General features: G+C 42.8%; 1 protein-coding gene across 3 annotated transcripts in view; it reads left to right on the top strand.

Annotated features, from left to right (window-relative positions):
* The window catches only part of nr6a1a (nuclear receptor subfamily 6, group A, member 1a), a 75445-nt gene that overhangs the window by 35435 nt on the left and 18748 nt on the right, over nucleotides 1-21262 (top strand). The window contains exon 4 of one of the 3 annotated variants that reach the window (XM_027277839.1): nucleotides 5597-5620. In XM_027277839.1, coding sequence (XP_027133640.1) covers nucleotides 5597-5620 — 24 coding nt within the window. Of the gene's footprint in view, nucleotides 1-5596; nucleotides 5621-16753; nucleotides 16916-18550; nucleotides 18722-21262 lie in introns of those variants that run through there. The other 2 variants (XM_027277840.1, XM_010747180.3) reach the window with 2 other exon arrangements.

Below are 21262 nucleotides of genomic sequence, written 5' to 3' on the forward strand. Positions count from 1 at the left end.
GCGAAGATGCGGTGCTGTTTTGGGATCTTAGTGGCATGTCTCCGCATTGCAAGCTGTAGTTAAAGCAGCGGAGGCTCTCTGGTGAAATGTGATTGGTAGGTTGGCTGCTCGTCGATGTGCACTGGCCTGACTGAATGCACTGAACCAGGTTTTTGTGCCCATAGCAGTTCTGAGGGAGTCATGCTTCATCTTTCTGGGCCACGTGGAAAGTAGGGCACTGTGCTGTGCTGTCAGTTGTGTGTCTCTCTTCTTGTGTGTGTGTGTGTGTGTGTGTGTGTGTGTGTGTGTGTGTGTGTGTTTAGAATAAAATGGTAAAATAGGGCTTTTACATAAGGATGGGATGGGTTCCACAGATATGCAGTATTGCTGTTGCGGAGATTCTCTCAAACTGCAGCACAACCTCCCTCCCCACCACTACCACCATCCCCCACCCCCTTCATGTGATGCCATAATGGGAGAGAGCGAGATAGAAATGGAGAGAGAGAGGGAAGGAGAGAGAGATGAAATTTTCATCCTTGGTTCAGATCCCTAAGAACGCTTGGGAAGGCAGGATCTTATTATCACAGCAAATTTGCAGTGTGCAGAGTGGAGGAGATTAGATGCGTCTTGCCTTTGAAGTGTATTTTCCAACCATTGTGCGATGGCAAATTCCATCAAGTGTTGGAGGGAGCCATGATAAGAGGCATGGGTTATGAATGCTGTGGCATTAAAGGCCATCATCTGAGCAATAAGATGAAACATTCACAAACCCCTGCTAAATGAAAAATATTTTCTCTTTATCCTTATTTCAGCACTGTCATTCATAACCATGTGGTGGAAAAGCCACAGACACTAAAATAACAAGGTGCATCGGATGGCGTGGAATATGGATTATGCTTAATACAAATGATGGGAATTGGTCTTTGAACAGGGGCCTCCCGTTTAGTTTATCTCCATCTTTATATTTGTTCTTCCAATGACCGTCACTTAATTTAGCTCTGAATCAAATGAGGCTGGATTAGATTGTTTAAGTCATTAATGTTCTACATATTCTAATCTATGGAAATGAATAAAAAGAGGTGATTCCAATATGTTGATTTGCACTGAAAGAGTAGGCTGTGTTTATTGTTAAAATAGGATGTTTTTTTGTTTTTTTTGAGAATGGATTTGAACATTAGAAGGGCTCAGATTTCCAGAGCTGACATGAAGGTGCTGCTGGACTTTGATCAGGCTGTCTCCGCGTGTCCTCCTTAGCTCTTTGACCTTCACTTTGAGCGCTGCGGCTTCTCAGGGGTTGGGTGTCAAGATGGGGCCAGTGAGGGTAATGCGAGGGTGAGCAAGAACAAGGAACATCACTGGAGTGACTCCACTATTCCCAGTCCCCCCACCAACCCTCCTCTCTCAGGGTTCCACAGGGTCTGTGGAGCTGCGGGATGGTGGGAGGACATCCCAGGGGACCCAGCTGAGGAGTGACATCCCCAGCCTGGGCCTCAGATCCTGTTGCAGTTTCAGACCAAACACAAACAGTGCAGAGGGGCTGGAGGTGTCTCAACACGCCAGGACACATACTGCTTCTACAGTTGTTCTACTTTGTCTTATTCCCTTTGACATCAAAGAGCATTACAGTCGAGGTGTGCGATGCCCAAAATGCTGAATAAATCATTCATTAAATGGTAATCATCCAGATTTCCATTTTTTCCATTCTCTCTTTGTTTCATTGGCGTGGAGGTTTTAGCTGTGTCGAGCAGCTGCTGGTTTTCTGTGGGTCAGCTCATCCGTTTGATGTGATGATTTGAGAAAAAAGCTATTTACTTACCTTGATTGTTGGCTTTTTGCAGCAGTCTGATTTTTAAATAAAATGTGTGTAAACCAGAGACCTCCTTTTATGATCAGGGCTATGGATTAGAAAAAGATGCTGTTGATTCTGGCCAGGTATACAGGCTTAGGGCTGTTACCTTTTACTTCTATCCAAGCTGCAATCAGTACAACTATGGCAACATGTTGAGTTCATGTCACATTAGCACCACGGTCATTTCAGTTAATTACAAATGTGTTTTTTAAATGTAGTCTTGTGGTAGTTGTGCACTGCACTTTAGATTACTGCAAATCTCATCAATTTCCCTGGGTGATCTACAGTGTATATCCTATTAAAACTATAACCACTTGAGTGGCATTTCTTTTGACAGAGTTCTCTTCAAACCTAAGCTTCTTATCCTGTCCGCCTACCAAAGTAAGCATTTCAGCTAGCCCTGTACGACTCTACAAAAATAACAGGCATTGCAATTTATTGCGGTGCTATATTATTAGATTGCTGACCATGGCATAAAGTCACAAAACACTTCAAGCAATCAAACGCTCAAATGCTAACCCCCAAGTTAGTGTTTAATCAATGGACTGAACAAACAGCAACTTCCATCATTGTTGAAGTCAGAGAAATGTTTCAGTAAAGGCAAACACTCGCCCGCTGAACATACCTCCCTTTAAGCCTATTGACACTTATTTAACACTGTAGTTGCTGACTGCACCCTCGCCTCATCTTCCTCTTCTATGCAGGAGATTGTGAAGGAGAAACTCCAGTGGCCGCAAAGTGTGCCAAAAAATGCAAAAGACCCGATCTTTAAAGTGTCTAGAAGTGGCATGACATGTTCTGCACATGCTGATACAACATGGCCGACTCTGTGGGAGAGGATTCATGGCATCTGTAACAACTCTCATTTTCCGGTGATTATACACTGATAAATATATTATATTAACAAATAAATCAGCCAAATCTTACACACTGACCCTCAATCAGTTTTGAGACCCAATTGTCTAATTTTGTGTTGTGGGTCTGTCAAAGTGACCTCTATGCAGATCTTGTTTTTTTGAGTGAGCATCTAGCATTAATTAGCAACATCTTAATGCACTCCAGCATCACCTGCTGCACTCAGCCATAGTGTCTGCTGAAGCCGGTTGACTTTTCTATTTCTTTCTGGTGCCCAAGGATGACAAACCATTCCTAGATTTACTCTAGCAATAGCACAGGAGAGAGAGAGAGAGAGAGAGAGAGAGAGAGAGAGAGGCTCAATTCACCAAAAATCCATATCCAGAGCTTTTTGGGCAGTAAGAAAAGGCACACTAAAAGTAAACATCAGCTGCTGTGAAAATGTAGGCTACAATGGCTCAACATTTTCTTTCAGCATTTTCTCTAGGTCAGTAAGGATTGATAGCAAAACACCCCCCAGTGCCCCTCTGTGGGTGCATTCACAAAGAAACTTCACAGCAAGCACAAAACATGGCATGCTTACCTTGAAGATGTTGACTGTAGTAAAATGGTGACTTAATGTCTAAGTATGAGGAGTAGGGAGTATAAAACTGCAGTAGAGTGACCGAGTACAAGTGAAACCACTGTCTCTCAGAAGGTCGTAGATACCTTAAAAGTTGTGGGAAATCAACAGAAGGGGGAGCAGGGCCAAACAATCTTTATTTTCAGATAATGTATTTCCCTGGTTACCTGATCACTTGAAAACTCTCTATTGTATGTGCTTTGACTGGCAGTCAGCACTGGCCTTCATCAAAATAATTGGATTTTGAAGAGGAGACTTTGTATGTGGGACTGCCTTGGGTGTCAGGAATGAAAGACTCACACAAGAATGACTGTAAATGGTGATTGGTTCTCCATAAGAGACGAGATGCTCCCCATATGCTGCTGGTGAAATATTGAGTTGGGTTTTGGGGAAGCCTTCCCACAGAGCTTGGCTAGGGTATTTTTAGACTAGAGTCTCTAAGTGGAGGTCTGAGAAACTACACTTATAGGGGTGACACTCCCTTTTCACTGGTGATCTCCCACCCTTTCCCTTCCCTCTTTTCCCATTTCTCTTCTCCCTTTGCTTCCTGTGTATCTAGAATAGCTTGTCCAAACCCTTCAAGGATTGCTTAAAGTTTATCTTGAGGATAAATGTAAGGATGGTGTTTGATGTGATCTGTATCATTAAAGGATTCATGAACTGTTATAAATGGAGGCTTAATGTGTCCATACTGTCAGCTAACTGATCCCTGCAAGGTGTTTTCATCTTTGTTTCCCTGTGTGTGCATGGAAGCATCACTCCATACTTCTGCTTTCTCGTTGAAGTGGAACTATAGCAGCGCACAGTCACGATGGCCCCCACAGAATAATTCATTTGATGCTTTGATAAGAGATAATGGACCCAGTAAGGTATAATTCATATGCCCCAGATCTCTTCAGAGAGTCTATGGCTTCCACAAAGTGTCCCACTACCTCCTTGAGTACCCCCTTCTTTCAAAAGGGACCATTTATTATTTAAATCCCTCCATAATTCATCCATTCCCTAACAATACACCCTCGGTTGCTCATTCTTCATCTAGTGCAAATTAGCATGAGCTCTGTATGTGTATGTCTGAAAACAGAACGCAGAAAGTAAGCAAGCCGAAAGAGATAGCAGCAGGCTCAGTCCAACAGAGGCGGATCAGTGCTTATTTCTACAGACCTCCCTCTGATGTGATGCTCTGTGACATATTGAGTCTAATTTGTAGCCTAAAGAACCAAACAGCTGTGGCCTATTTTGTTTAGCTGTTGTTCAGGGTGATGTCACCATTTCTGCCTCGTAAGGCTGCCTCTGCTCTCCGCGCTCGGTGTGAGGATGTCAGGAGAATTTCACTAAGCTGCTGACGAGGAGGGCAGGGGTTGTGTAGCCTTTAGATTAATCTGATAAGTCAACCCGGGGTGTTATGCGCAATTTTTAAGACATCTATTTACTAGTGTTAAATATTCACACATGCCCCGTTGCTACATTTGACATGGCTTATTTTTTTTCTATAATGAATATTGGTTTAACAAGCATTGACGTTGTTTTGGGGGATGGGGTAGTAGTGCATTGCCGTTGGTATTTTAAAGTATTATAAAAATGCATATTGTCTCACTCACTCCGATCGTGATGTTTGGCCATGCAGATAGGCTGAGTAATGAGATTTGGCTTCACCAGAGAGATATGAAAATTGTTGACCGTATTTTGTGGATTCTATAATTAACTGCATCTTATTAACATTATAGCATTATGCAAATTTTCAGTGTTGTACGCGCCACACAACTACCCACACAGTTTGATTCTGCAAAACATTGATCCGTTGCTTTATGCCATATTTATTTTCTTATATAACCAAAACAGGACTATTAAATGTAAGTAATATGTATTTTTCCAACATTTGATTTCTATTTCATTGAAATTTGACCTTGACATGTCCCATGTCTATCCAAATTTAAGAGTTTGGGCAAACTGGAAAATTGTGCTACAGTAGATGACTCCACATCACTTCCAGAAAAAGCTTCTACCATAGAAACAAAAATGTTTGTAACACTGGAATGTCTAAATGAACTCTGGACCCACCTACCTGACACTGATTTGCCTGCACCGTAGTTGAACACTGCTCTGGGTTCAGTATGCATACCTGTTCCTTCCTGCGGTGCAGGCCTCAGCACGTCAGGCCGAGTGTCTCGACTTGGCACATAGACATAACATTACCAGTGAACAAGGCTGGACCCTCACTGCTTAAATATGTCCTGACATTCCATCTGTATTGATCATGCATATTGATAAAGGCTTTGTTTCTGTTTCCACAGATGCAATCAATGAAAGTAATCTGGGTAAGTGGAACACTGAGTTTTGATCCTATGAAGTGCTGTTTAATCATGTTATCATAATAACAAACTAAATCGTCAACTGCTTGATGTGCTGTAGTGTGATGTATTTCTACTACTACCAGCTTAAGTGCTACTGCTGCTGCTGCTTCCGTGGTGTATTCTGGGATCTTCCTTTATTATTTGCTTTTTCTCTTTTTGATAATAAACATTGCAAAGATTCACTGAATAATGATGGTCTAAGAAAGATGTCCAGGATTTGCAGTGATACAGGACCTTTATTAACTATACTTAATACACAGATATCAGTCTTGATGATTGTGATGATTATATACTGTATGTATACGTATACACCATCATTGGATAGTATCAACACGATTGCTCATGTTATTGCCATATAATAGTGTCATTGTGTGATGCATTTTCTTTCACATGAAGTAAAAAATACATTATTAATCATTTTAAATATCAGATACAAGCACATAATGCATATAGTACTTATTACTCTGGAGCATCCACCACTATGACAACATCTACCAGTTTCCATGAATAGGAAATGCACTTTAAAATATATATACAATAATGTATAACATCCATTAGAGCAGATCCGGTCTAAAACAGATGAGTTAAGTCCGGAGCACTTCTCGGGATCTTTCTGTATCGTCACAGCAGCTTACCCAGACAGGTAGGTATGTGCCCGGGCTGATTATAATGTATGATTAACACTGTGATACAGGCTGTGGGCTACAGCGTGGAGGCTTGTCACATTCCTGTGTTCCACCTACTGCAGGAAAGAATGTTCCTGGGCAAACCTGCCTCAGTGCTGTTTCCTAATAATTCTCAGTGTTTGCCTTAATCCGCTTGAAGTGTAAGATGAGTGGGGTTTACTGCATTAGGACATTTCACGGAGTGTCAGTTATGTGGTGAAACGCACATATTACCAGGAGAGTGGAAATGGGTGTTATTCTATATGTTGCAGATAGTGTAAACTTTAAAGATGATGTATGACGTTTCAAGTACATTTTTATTTTCATACTCTTCTGGCCATTTGCTTCTCAAAGAAAGGTTAGTATCTGCATTGTAGCAGCGTTACACAAGGGGAAGTCAGTCAATTCAGTAAAGCACAATTATATTGCTAAATTCAGTGTTACCAAGTCACAATTCACTCACTGCAAAAAGAAAATCCAAAGGTGATGGTTAGGAACTGGGGAACTTAGCCTCAATGTCTGTTTACGACAGACGGATGTGCAGGAGATGAAAAAAGAAAAAAAACTGTATCTACACATTTTGATGACTTGAAAGATCTATGCTGCTAACATCAGCGAAGAGTGGATCCAGGAGGGTGTGTAGCAACTTCAGGTGTCCCCAAATACGTAGAACCAGATCCACATGACCTCCCGTCCAAGGAGACCACGCAAGCACAGTGATGTCAGTCACATGACAATAGTTGTCTAAAGTTGGCTAACTAACTATAAGCTACAAGGTTATAGCAGACCAAATGAGGCTGTAGCAGCAAAACCCCTGAGGGAGTTCAGTTGAATGGATACAACCATGTCCTATTTGTGAGATTACTTTGTCTACAGCTGTATGATTCTAATGAAATAATCCACAGATTAATAGATAAGAAAAATAAATGTTGCAGACCTAGAATTCACTGCCATCTTTTTTTTTCTTTTTAAATGTCTTGTGCACAACTTGCCTGCAGACAGGAATCAAAACATTTAAACACATTTAATGAGAGTTGGTTGGAAGAAATATATGCTGCCATGCTCATTACATTTCATTTGCAAGTAGCAGCAACTAGGTCAGATATTCTTGAATCATGCCATTGCTGTTTGGCATGCAAAAACAGCAATGTGTACTTAAAATTCTAATCTTTTCACATGATTTGTGGTACAATTTCTCATCATGTCACAACCTGAAACTCACCCATCAGCCTGAAGGCCCTTCTAAATGCTGAGGTAAAACAGAGCCAGTCGGTTACCTCTTTGTCTCCATGCCGAAACCAGTGCGACTGGCCTCTCCTAGTGTCCCTGCCTCCCTGATTAGAGGTCTCCTCAGGGCGTAATGACAGAATTGTGTTCCTGTCAGTTCCTGCTGCTCAGAGTGGGCTAATAGTCATGTTAGCCCACGCAGCATGTCATTAGCTCTCCACCCGTAGCCCAATGAGGGGCAAGTCTGTCATTTCGAGGCTAAATCACAGGGCAGGCAGGCCGGAGATCACAGTCACACCGGTGCTCTGAAGCTCCAGTGTTTCCGCCCACCCTTCCTTAGCCGCACTTAATATGCACTGACTTACACATACTGTTAACACGGAGGAATTACTGCGACATGGGCTAGAGGAGGCAAATGGAAGTCAAAGAGAGACGCTTTGATCGCTCGCTGATACCGAGATCATTCCGTCAGAATCGTAATTTGAAACACACTGCTCATTTCTGACTGCGATTGGATGATTCATGGTTATCACTCGGATGATTAGCAGGCTTGCATAGCATCTATCAGAGCTCAGGCTAATCTGCTCTGATTATTAGCCTCTAAGCCTTCCTTCCATGCTGGGCTTGTCGAGTACAGAGTGATGAGAAATTACACTTTCCTCATGTTTGTATTAATCTATCTGTGTCAAATCGATAATTGCCTTGCCCATACAGATCCCCCCCTCAAGAATGTATTTACATTCCTTCACACTTGTAATACTGCGGTGTATTAATCAATTATTGCAGTTTTAATATTAAAGTTATTTCCTCTCTCCTTCATTTGTCTGGACTGGCTTAGTCAAAAGTAAGTACGTTAAGCTAACCTTCAAACTAAATCTAAGTAATTAATCATGCTGCATGTTTCCAGCCCACAAAACTATTCAATGAAATGGACAGATAATCAGTGTGGACACAGTGACAACAGCTTTAAGTAGAAATCTGCTCTCCAACTGGGTTAGATTAGTTTCAGGTGTTCAGTTTCTCACCCCGAGGGATGCTGGTTTGGTCTGACTCGTTCTGGCTCTCCGAGTTTGCGGTGTTGTACCTAATGTCAGCAGTCATGCACACCATTAAATGTCTGCTTGTGATTTGAATGCACATGTCGATGTTGAAGATGCACGACTCCTAAGCTTTGGACAAGCTTTGGCATGAAAATCAGTAGCCTATACGAAGCATCTGTTACATGTATGCATGCTCTATCAGAATCATTTTACCCTGTTTCTCCGCACAATAAAAACTTCTGCTCATTTTACAGCTTATTGGTCACAGTGGGCTTTTAATACCAACCACAACTTGCCCTGCAGCTGAAACTTCATGGGAAATAAGCTGAGCACGATATATTTAACAAATTTTCAGGCCTGTGGCTCCATAAGTAGATAAGAAGTGGATCCGTTTTTGATCCACGTGAGGCAGATCTTAGCAAAGCTGTGGGTCGATCCTTGAGTCGGGGGGGACGAGCTGATAATTATGAGCGAGCATGACCGTGTTATACAATGCACGCGTATCTTTACTCAGCGCCATGACCTTCTCCGCTGAGATTTGCGTCTGCCTAACTTTGCCCTTTAGTGGGGCATGTTGTGTAAGTGATGTGGCACAACGTGAATAACATTGGTATTTGTGAACAGCCTGTGCTGAGTGGAGAGCTAACTGGAGCAGGAGAATGGCGCTGTTCGGCGAGGTTCACCGCTGTTATTCCTACAGGCCATGAGCGTGAAAGGAGCTAATGCCATCTGACAGTTCTGGAGCAAGAAGAGGAGGGCTGGACAGAAAAGGCGGAGAGAGAGAGAGAAGAGAGTGGGGGTAGAGGGTGGGTGGTGTTAAGAGATAGAGTGGGATGTAGAGGGGGTGAGGGTGGGAGTATATGGGGGTGGGGTGTTGGATGAGAGAGAAATTGGGGATGAGCTAGATATGGACAAAGCAGGGATGAGGAATATGGGAGGGGAAGGGCTAAAGAGGCGATACTGTAGGGACCTCTATTGTGTTACCCGCTGCAGAAAATGGCCTCTGAGAGCCATCTTTCTTTTTTTTTTTATCAGTGTGACATATGAAAAGTATTCCAGTATAAAAATGTTCAAATATTTTCTCAAAAAACACTTCTAGACCTCAAAGCAGGAGCTTAAGTTGGACAATCTTTTAGAATGAATCTAAGATATTCTATCAAATACTCGTATTTCAGAGCCGGCACATCCAGACTCCCCTGAGCTTTCGCACTGTGGGACACAGTCATTCATGGCTGCCATTTTGAAAATCTGCCTTTGATGGAACTCCAGAAATACCCTCAAAGCATCACGCACACAAATTCCTGTCCAATGTTTCTCTAAGACTTGAGTGGGTGGCACAGGCACGTCCAGCCACTTAGATATAAGAACATCTCCGCTTTTGTGTGTTTTTTTCTGCGTCGTAAAATGAGATGTACTCCTCTGATACTGACAGACAGACAAAAGACAGAAAAAGGAGGAGTGGCGGAGCAGAGATAGACAGCAGACAGAGGGATAGAAGAGGGAGTGGGAAGTGAGGTGGGATCCCACTGTAATTTGACAGGCTCCAGTCCCACTCAGGCTTTCGGCAGCAGCTCTCTTGAAGGAGGCGTAGCAGACACCCTGCTGCCAACCTAACCTGTCATTAACGACATGGCAGAAAGACACAGAGATTCTACGTCTTATTGTCTCATCCTCCTTTTTAAAAAAAGCACATTTGCAGATGCCAGTTTTATGTCGATTGTGGCTACATGGCATGTGGAGAGAAAATTCTCCTCAGATCTGCTGACTTCATTACACATCAACACATGGAAAGTATGAAAATGTGTAAACGTATAAGACTGCATAGCAGTTCTCACAAAGTCCGCTAGCAGTCATATCTAAGTCATACATTTCATGTTCTATTATACATGTTGCTCATGCATAAAGTGGTTAAATGTGTGCATCCTTAAAAAGTTCATTTACCAGCTGTAGCCATTAATCGTAGCTCCTGTGAGGAACAGTTCTGATATTAAACAATGTTTTTTTTATCACTGGCTCAGGTGTTACAGCTGCCACTTATGGATGACTGTTAACTTTGGATATTCAAAGGAGACAGAGAGGGGGTAAACCCATTCCTCTCCATCAGCTGCTTTGTGTAGAGGTTTCATGCCAGTTAGGCACATGAGGTTTGGGGTGGGGTCTCCACTGTGAAGCTTCCTCTAAGACCTGATTGTAGTGGTTTTTGTTTGGGCTTGCCTGCATTTGTTTGATCTGCGTGAGGAGTGTGCAGCTAGTCTTCCAAATATTTGGCACGGAGCTCAGACGTCTTCTACAAATATACCGTACAAGCCATGAACATCATTCCTGTCTCCAAACTGGACCTTTAATGTTTTGTAATACGAGCCCAATACTTTTGGCTTTTGAGCAAAATCTGTAGTTTGATCCAGAATAGTCATCCACCACTGGAAGAGAAACCACTTCTGTTAACAGAAACCAAACAACATCAAAGGTGGTGTTGGTTGTTTGGCACCAGATAAGACGATTTGGAGCCAGAGCCCCCTCAGCACCCTCCCATCATTAAAGCTGCTGGCCCACATCTATAGATTATGACGGCTGCTCTGCTGCATCTCAGGTCACACATTGCTCCACTTTGATCAGCCTGTTTTGATATTCCTGAGTGAACAAGTCAGCTCACGCTGCTGACCCACAGGGAATCCATGTTTGTGTGATACCGCCCTCTGGTGGTGGAGTGCAGGGCTGCCAAAGCCCATAAATACCACACTACCACCGCAGCCTGCTCGATCATGTGACGGTGCAGCGTTCATGACAGAGAGGAATAAGTGAATCGATGGAGTCACAGCTTAAAGTTTAAAGCCGTTTGAAGTTGTTGCTTTCTATAGGTTTTGTGTCTGAAAGCTGAGGCGATGTTCATGTGTAGTTTTGAATTTAACCAATGACTTTAATGGTGATGATGATCAAATGCCACTAAACCTAGCTGATTAACAGCGACACAGCTGCCCCATGACTCATAGGTGGCCTGAAGGCTCCAGGTTCACAGGCAATTTAACTGAAATGCTAAAAGTAACACCAGATCTTGAGGCCCCTGAGAGCAGAGTTTAACATCCTGTTTGAAAGATTCAATTTCTTTATATTGTGCTTACATAGTCCTAAAAACATGTTTGAGTTGTTAAATTCCCATAAACTAATGCATAATCATAAACTAATGCATACACAATGCATAGAGAGTGAGAGAAACCGTGGACTGAATGAGGGCCAAGATTATTTTTGCCACTGTGCTCCATAGCTGCTTAGTCCGGAGACATTTCATAGAAAAAAAATGGTAGTGCATCTAAATGTTCTGTAAAGCCTTTGTGTCTTTCTCTCTATGTGTGGAATTCAGAAGTTGTCGTTGGCCTTTTGGGATATCTTGAATATTTTCTGAGCTCATCTGTGTTTTGTTCTCAAAGGGACTGTTTGGTCAGACAGTACAGACTCTGCTGTAGTTCTCAAACAGTGAGGTCAGTATTGAAAAAATGCTTGAAGCCCACTGTGAAAACTGTGAAAACTATAAGACAGTGGGAAGACCCACTTCATCTTCACAGTCTTGTGACCAAAAGACAGTTTAACCTTTGACCTCCCCTCATGCTGACCTGGCCTAGTAAAACCATACATATTCTTCAAGTTTCTGTGTTTCGTAGTAAGTTTAGTGACTGGCTGGCATATTGATGAGAGGTCGTCCACATTCCTACAACATAATATAAGAGATGGGTACACATCTGACCTGAAAATATTTGAATCTACTTTGTGTACATGTCTGTGAATTGATGTTGCATGGTGTAATTTAATTCCTCCTGTGGGTAACAGGTCAGATTTATACCCCGCTGCTAGAGAAAAAGTTTGTGTCATTGTCAGGATTTTGTCCCTCAGAATCCAAGAGCTGTTTTTTGAGCTACTATTTTATTTTTGCATTCAGTCATTCAGAGAAATACAAATGAGTAACAACATGAAGGACTGTTTTATCCTATTCAAGTCTCCCAGTGAATCATCATAGTGTCACAATGAGCCAGCATGAACACCAGGATCCTGATGCTGTATAGTTACAATGTCCACTCAAGGCCTTGGTAATATTACCTGTGTCAGTGATATTGGTAAGCCCTCTCCTGTTCCCACACAGAGACCAAAGAGACTTTATAAAGAGCACACTAATATATTTAACATTTAATCATCTCTTAAAGAAAAGAAAATCGTGAATCATGCAGAGGATAAACTCCTGTAACCTCAGCCCATAAAACCAAAACACAATAATCCATCAGAGTCTTCAGACTTTGATGTCTTCCAGCTTCTTACAGTATGAATCTGCAGAAATGAGGTTGGATCTCCAACTAAAGTGGCAAAGGGGGGAACTTTGCCCCCATTGAAAGTTGACTCTGGTTTACCTTTCGACCTAACAGGTTGGTCCTGTTCTGTTCGCCAAAACCTGTTCCATAGTGTAAGCAAACAGGAGTTAAATGAGAGTTACAGCTCAATGTCTTGGACTCTATAATAAGCAGCAGTACTGCATATTTTCTGGCTCATACATGGTGGGCGTCATTGATTAAAGTTATATTGAGTTTCCACTGTAAAATAAGTTTCATTGTTCATGTAACTTGTGAGAGAACATAAAACCTAGATGCACCTTCTCAAACATTAACATGAAAGTATTACATTGATCAAACTGAAATAATTAGAAACAGAAGAATAGTCTATGGATAATTCCTCCCTGTCAGAACAATTAAAAGCATGATGAATGGCTGGTGAGGATGGCTCGTGTGAGTGGCTGTTTTAGTGGTCATTAACTCCAAGATGGTGGCCAGGTCACCTCAGTTTTATATGCCCTTTGGAAGTTAAGGCAGAGAACAGCTGCATTGATCTGCTGGTCATCAGGGCTCCAAAAAGCAAATGCATCCGGGGGAAAAGGTGGATCATTGTAAATCTAATCTGCAGGAGTGGACACGACCCAAAAACGCTGAGGTCAGCTGCTGTACAGCCGCGATCACCTCGAACAAACAGAAGGAGCTGCCCCTGAAGTGACTCCTGACCGCAAAACAGTCAAAGACCAACCAAGACACAAAAATCATGACATAACATAACATCACCCTTTTAGCTTGTGACACCTTCAAACAAATCAGTGAACTCTGTGTGTCCCCTTCATCATACTCACAAAGCAAAGAGTGGACAAAAGTCAGGACAAAACATATTCTTAAATCTGAGAATCATCTTATGACCCTTTAAGTTTGTCTTGGCAACGCTCAGAGATTGAATTCATCGATCAGGTGATTGTGAGCGGGACACTCAGTGATTATTTTGATAATTGATTAATCATTCTAAATCATGTTAGTTTCTGAAATCTTTCAAATAAAACATAATTTGGCACTATAATTACGTTTTTTTCCCTTGAAACAATAAGAACACATTCATGATATAAGGTAATAACTTTTGAATTTTGAATAATTACTTCCCATGGGGGGCTTATAAATTAGCAGTATAGATTTTTTTCCTTACTGACAAACGCGTTGATGTTATGTTTGTAATCTTTACAAAATAAAATTGCACGACTCCTGAAAATACAGTACATGACCAGTCTTCCACAGAAACAGCACTGAGCATTGTTCTTCCTGTTTCGTCTTCTTCTTTCAACAGAATGAGAGTTACTTTTCTGTTTATTCTTGAGGGTGGTCTTACTGACCTTCAAGCAGGATGAAGAAGCTATTTTTAGGTTTCTGCGTCTGTATACATACAGGGGAAAAGTAGGGACCTTCATCTCATCATTAACTCTTACTTAAAAATGAATAAAAGGTAAATTGGCGATTCATAACTCTATCTCTGTTGTATACAGTAATGTATACTCAGTGCAGGCAGTAACCCTTACAGCAGCAGTGGGATGGTGAAGGTCTGGAAGTGCTTTGGAAAAGCTTCAGATGATTGCTCTTCTTTGATACTCTGGAAAGGGATTGGTGCTGTGGCGTGCTTTGGGGAATAAGAATGTACAGTGTATTTGAAGGAGATTAAGGGCAGTGTGGCCTATTCCTGTTTTTCTTGAAGCTCTTTGTCTGAGGAGCGGAGAGGTTTGGCATGTGTGACAGTGTGCAGAGGGGGGAGGGGAGCTCAAACAAAAGAAATGCCCTTTGTTACTCTAATGTTTAGGGAAATGCAAAGAAACAAGTCACAAAACAGCTCAGTCGAGCTGACATTGAAGCAAATTAGCATTTTAGCTAACAACTTTGGTTTCTAAAAGGCCTTCGCTGCCGTGTGCCAGGAGCAGGAAAAGCCAGAACACAAGAACTAACGTACTGTAGAGAAGAATGCTCGGGCTGCCCGAGGCTGATTTAAGATCAGATCTTCACTTTAAATCCTCTTCTCATGTCTCAAACATATAGCAACATGCTTTTAAGGAGTTTAGATCTTTTTAATGACGGTGTCGAATGACAAACTCCTCTGTGAAGTCTGACAATTAGTCTGTTTAAAATGATCTCATCCTTTTAAAATCTCATTTGTGTTTCGTGCAGCTGTCTGTAATTTACTTAAAACCACAGGAAGCCTCTATGGCTCTTAATTAATTGAGCCTTCCCAGTGCTGGGTTTCATTTTGTCTATTTTATCCATTGATCATTTTATTTAACATTTCTTGAAAATATACCGGAGTTAGCAAGAAAGGCTAATTTTCATGTAGTCTCCAGGCAGGCAAATAGTGTCCACGTTTTCTTCATGACCTCAAACATATTTTGTATCTCTGTATTGGTTATTTTATGATCCTGTGATCAGTTCAAATCAGTTGTCTATATATATCCGATCATGCCATGTAGGGCTTGTATCATGTAAGTTTCCCAAACTAGCGCAGATATGATACCAGCTACTAAAACCATACTGTTCCTAGAACATTACCCCAGGAATGCAGATTTTTCTACAAAACACATTTTTTCATTTGATTTCTATTGAATCTAATGTCTTTATGTGATATAAACAGAAAGAGAAGTGAGAGAGGAGAGATGGAACAGAAGTCAGGGGATGTTGTGGTTGATAAATGTCATAGAGTTCTGTTTTTAATCAGGAATTTCCTGATGAAAGAAGAATGATGACCAAATCTGACGAGACATGTTTTCAGTTTTTGACATTTCAATCATCCCTAATCCCTGATATCAAATCAGTTTGGACTCCAGTGCAAATACAGTTAACATCCATTTATACACATATATATTCATAAACACACATATGAAGTCCCGATCTGAGATAGCACCTTTGGCCACATGACAGCAGATAATCAGCAGAGTGTCAGCACTGCACTGGCTCCAGTTGACTTCAAGGTTAAAGGCAACATGGCTGATTATGCTGTTCATCTTTGCCGCATGGGAGGAAAGGTGCTAAGGTCAAGGGTGACATATGGCGCCCCCTGCTCCCTCCTCCCTGCACAGCTCAGGTTAGACTTCCTATTAGTATTGACAAGGAAGGTTATGCCAAACAGACTGAAAATATGTCAACAATGCGTGCTTCTGAATCTGCTGGTATGAGGAATGTGGTGAAAATAAAAAGCCGGTTAAACTATGAGAACTTCTGTCGGAAAGATTTCTGTCTGCTTGCAGAATGTTGCAATCTGCATGAGTGTAGCAGGTTTAGGTTGATTTACTCTCTCATATCCATGAACCTTTAACTCTTGTTGAGCTGTAAAGAATATTAATGCACAAATCTGCATGTGAACATCCAATTACGATGCCATGGCCACGTCCTGCCTGTAAGCACTGTCTTTGACACAGTGACATATGGTAGCAGACTCTTATGGTATTAGTGCAAAGTAAAGTGGGAGGCGGTGGGACTGGCTTCACACCAACAGGTTAGTCGTGTCCTCATATTTCTACCTGCTTACAAACTCGCCCAGCATGACAGCTTGACTGCTGCTTCTGTGAATCCTCACGAGCCCAGCAGCACATCTCGGGTTTTCTCTCTGCCTGTATGCATTCATATGAGCTATCTCTGCGTGTGTCATTTGAATGTGAAAAGCTCCTTATATGTGACCTAGTGCGGCCGGGTCATTAGCATTCACATGGGGGGTTGGGGTTGGGTGGGGTGGGGTACTGCTGCTGTGAGAGTGAACAAGTGGTATTAGCAGGGTGGGGCTTTGGAGAGGGTGGGCTGGGGGACTGGTTGGATGATCAGGGCAGACTTGTCCACTGTAGTGTGAGGTGAGAATCAGGTAGAGAGGAGGCTGCTGGACACACAGTGGATCAGGTTGGGCAGTTGAGTTTAAGGTGTGGCACACTGGTGGAACACTGGATGCTTCTCACTATGGTCCCCTAGCCAGGCCACTGGAGGGGATGAAGGAAGAGAATCCACTGGATGGTAAGATCCCTCTGTAGCTCTCACAGGTTTACAGCTAAATCACGTCAGACAAATTCAACTTTCTGTGGATTTTTACAGGATGGTCAGTGAAGTCAAAGGTGAGAGCAGGAAATTGGAGACGGATTCTAGAACCATGTATCGAAGGCCTGGGTTTAGTATGTGTCAATACCAACAATTAGAATACAGCCTGAAAGAGGCAAAAGCTTGATTGAAATCAGGAACTCTATGATCAAAGTCATCTGGAGTACAAACTACCAAACACTCAAACCTAACATTCAGTATTTGATAGTTTTCATCCCATTTTAGTCATTACTAAAAAAGTATTTGGGTTCAGCGTGAGCCTCTGTAAGATGCGGCGGTTCATACTTCACTCAGAATTACTTTCAATATTTAGCATAAAAGTGATGGTTTCATGTAGTTTATTCTGTTTGACAAAAAAAAAACTTTAACAGGAAGATAAAACAGGAAAAAAGCAGTAAGATCAAATCCACAAATGTTTGTCATTTTTTGGCAACATGTAATGAAAGTCCTGGCCAGAATAAAACCAGAGACATTCCAGTTATGTTATTTAACCTCTAGGCTAACAAAATTTGCAGTTAAATTTTAATTGACCCATTAAATGATCATCAGATTATTTAAATTTATGCCTTACAGTAAATTTATTTATTCCCCCTCAATATCTGAGGTTACAGCATGTCATAATCACCAGTGTGGTTATAGACCACAGTGTGTAACGTTAAGTTGTACTTACAATTCCTAATTGCCAGCAGTTGTTAGAGAATATCCTTGACATTGCTCTAGATGGTGGAGGACAGTATTTTGTGATGGGGGAATGAAACCTTGTTGGACTACTGAAGCACATACAGGTTTAGCTGATATTAGTTCCGTATGGAGGATGCACAGGAACAGAAAGTGGTTCCTTCCACCTCAGCACTTTTCGTGGTCTCCATCAGCTCTTTTGGCTTTTACACTGTGCTCATTTTGTAACCAAGCAAGTTGTGAAACTTTAGCTTTATCCATTTTCTCTGTTGCACTAAGTGCTTCAATTAGTTAATGTCTGTGTGTTTTGTCAGCTTGAATCTCTGTTTATGCTTGGACATGCACTTTGGTCCCCCTCAGAAGTGCCAGAGGCATGGCCGAGGGGAGGGGAGGCTAATTTAGGTGAGGGCCGGTTGGGGGGGGGGGGGGGGGGGGGGGGGGGGGCGGGGGGGGGGGGGGGGGGGGGGGGGGGGGGGGGGGGGGGGGGGGGGGGGGGGGGGGGGGGGGGGTGGGGGGGGGGGGGGGGGGGGGGGGGGGGGGGGGGGGGGGGGGGGTGGGGGGGGGGGGGGGGGGGGGGGGGGGGGGGGGGGGGGGGGGGGGGGGGGGGGGGGAGGGGGGGGGGGGGGGGGGGTGGGGGGGGGGGGGGGAGGGGGGGTGTGGTGGGTGGGGGAGGGGGGTGGGGGGGGGGGTGGGGGGGGGGGGGGGGGGGGGGTTATTGTTCAACGGCAGCGAAAATAGGACTATCAGTTCCACTCAGATAACCCCTAGCTGTCATTGGACCTCAAGCCAAGCCGTGACCCCGTGGCTTGAACTCTGCGGTCATGTGACCAGGCAGTAAAGTGACCAGTGGTATTGCTCAGCTCTGGCTGTTGTCAGAGAGGGGCAGGCGGTCGAGGAAAGAGGTTGCAGAGAGAGAACAGAGAGAGAGACAGACAGAGAAAGAAAAGAGTCATGAGGCGACCAGGCCCAGTGGCTTTTCTTTAGCCGAGTCCAGTGTGAATGGGGTCCAGGCAGACTGGGAGAAGCATGAAATGGATACATGGGAAGGTAAGGGAGACTAGAACAGAAGGATGTTGCCTTCTTTTAGTGGGCCATATTTATACTCAGCATAATTGTGTGTGAATGGTAGAGGAGAGCTGTGTGTGATTGATCAGAGAACTGCATTCTGGTGACTTGATATTTTCTTTTTATCAATGTTGCGTTTGCTTGACGAGGCTATTTCCTGTTAATCTCCTAAACTGATATATTGCTTCATAATGCAAACACTTTCTGTGATAGGATATTTGAGAAACAGCTCCTTGCCTTGAAATTACATCAATGAGTACAATGTAAGTGTTGAAAGAATAGTCAGATGAGTTCCAGACATATGCTGCTTTCAAGCTCCTCTTTGCAGTGTGAGTATGCTACATTTGTGCTACATTTGTCATTAGTCAGCCTTTATGCTGAGAGTTGTTAATGATTCTCAGGCCGGGCTAATGAGCAGACATATCCGAGCTTTTCACAGCGTTCCCTGCGATCGATGCCTTCAAGTGCTTTGTTTACATGTGTGTGTGTTTTGACGTATCTCGGCGTGGTGGTGAATCACCCGTGCGCTTCCATATGTATTGATCTTTGGTATGCGGCTATGGTTTGTACACAATCAGCAGTGTTGCCATGATGAGGATCAGCCCACTCCTCAGTCACCACTAGCCCCAAAGCTGAGAGTACTTTCACATATTGTTCAACCCCCCCTCCCTTCATCCCTCCATCCCTCTTGTTTTTACCTTTCATGTTGTTTTGAATCACGATGTAATTTCATTCAGAGAGACTGTTAATGGGCGACCTTTCCTTGAACTTTGTTGACGATGCTCTGCCCAAATTGCTTTTAGCTCATCGCTCTTTGGTCGCTCTGTTTGTTTATTTGAATGATCTTAAATGCCAGAGTGAAGTAACCTTCTTTTGGCAGTTTTCACACTACATCCCACCCAGAGCACACAATCCGCCCACCACTCCTCCCTCCTCTCCCTCCTCTTGTATTGCAGGAATTTGGAATGCGATCCTTTCTCACTCTTAAGATATAGTCCACATGGCAAAGCAAGGTGACTCACCACAAGTGTGCTGGATGGACTGCTCATCACTGTTGCGCGTCCTTTTGATAAGCATTTATCTCGCCGTGTTCATTGATCGTGCGGTTCATACGAATCGTTTTCATTAGAACTTCTAATCCCCGACACAAAATCGGCGCTCGGGGACTTGAAACACAATTAACACATTTCTGGCAGTATGTCCTCCGTTTGATATTTTCCTTCAAGGACTTTGGTTTAGCATGTGGAGGAACCATGTTACTGTATTCATCCCCTCCCCCCTCGTGTTAATCCCCCAAGCAGCAGCCATGTTGTTGGTTGTGTTCCAGTGGAGGGAGGGTTAATTCCACACTTCTCCTTCTGTATCACCTTCATTCTGCAGGAGAGCCTTCAGTTTTGATATTGTTCTTTAGAGAGAAATTCACAGAGAAAAGCTGAAAGAGGTAAACTAATACCGAAGGGGAGGGTGAGAGGTTGTTTATGTGGATGTAGATGCAGGGGACAGAAGCTGTGTGAAGATCAATAGTAACAGTGGGGGGAGGTCAGGGACTCCTGTGACTCTGTAATACTGCTCTATAAATAGCCAGTGACTGAGGCTGCTCATTCTGGCCACGCACACACCCAAATTCACTGAAACATATCCATCTCCGTGTCCCCAGCACTGTCAAAGCATACATCAAGTCCATCATGTTGCAGATCTTTGTCTTCCAAGGGTGTGTTATTTCAACTGCCCTGCACCCACCCCCCTGAGCACACACACACACACACACACACACACACACACACACACAGAATTGAATCATTTTGTTAGATGCATCGCAAATGTAGTTCTTGCTTATTTGTATGTAGCAAGATGCTCCACATTTTAAATGGTGGACATTTTACAGTATTGTGCTCCTTCCTGTATGGGAACTATCAGTGGGAGTTTATCCTCCTGTTCTGTGCTCTCTGGGAAGTGCACCCCCCCTCCTGTTAATGAAGAGGAGACTCAACATTCATTAACAGCACTTTTATATGAGCATGTATCACAGAGCCTGAGCTGTAAACCTCACCACATGGTTCATATCAGTGTGTGCTGACCCGGCATTAAAAAGGAGCTCTAGGCCAAAAAGCAGTTTGTGTTGTCTTTAAGCAGAGGTTTCATGTTCTGCAAAGGAAAGGAAGCCGGTCAGGACACAGTGATATCTTAACAAAACTCTTTCTTTGTGTCAGTGTAAACAATAAATACATATCACACAAATGAACTAAAATAACGTGAACTTCATTAAAAGAAGAACACTAATTGAAGTGAACAAGCAGGTCTACCCATTTGACTGTTCATCTGGTTCAACACAGCAAACCATTCACATTTTTCAAATTGACATTAAAATATACAGTAACACAAAGTGATATTTCTTTCCTCGTGTTTTACAAAATCTAGTGTAACATTTCATTTACATTGTGTGAAAAGAGACAGCAACAAAGAATGTTGATCATTTTAATAATAAGAGCTGTACAACATGTTTATTATTGACCTTAATGTCCT

The sequence above is a fragment of the Larimichthys crocea genome, chromosome III, assembly GCF_000972845.2.
Source record: "Larimichthys crocea isolate SSNF chromosome III, L_crocea_2.0, whole genome shotgun sequence".
NCBI classification, from domain to species: Eukaryota; Metazoa; Chordata; class Actinopteri; family Sciaenidae; genus Larimichthys; species Larimichthys crocea.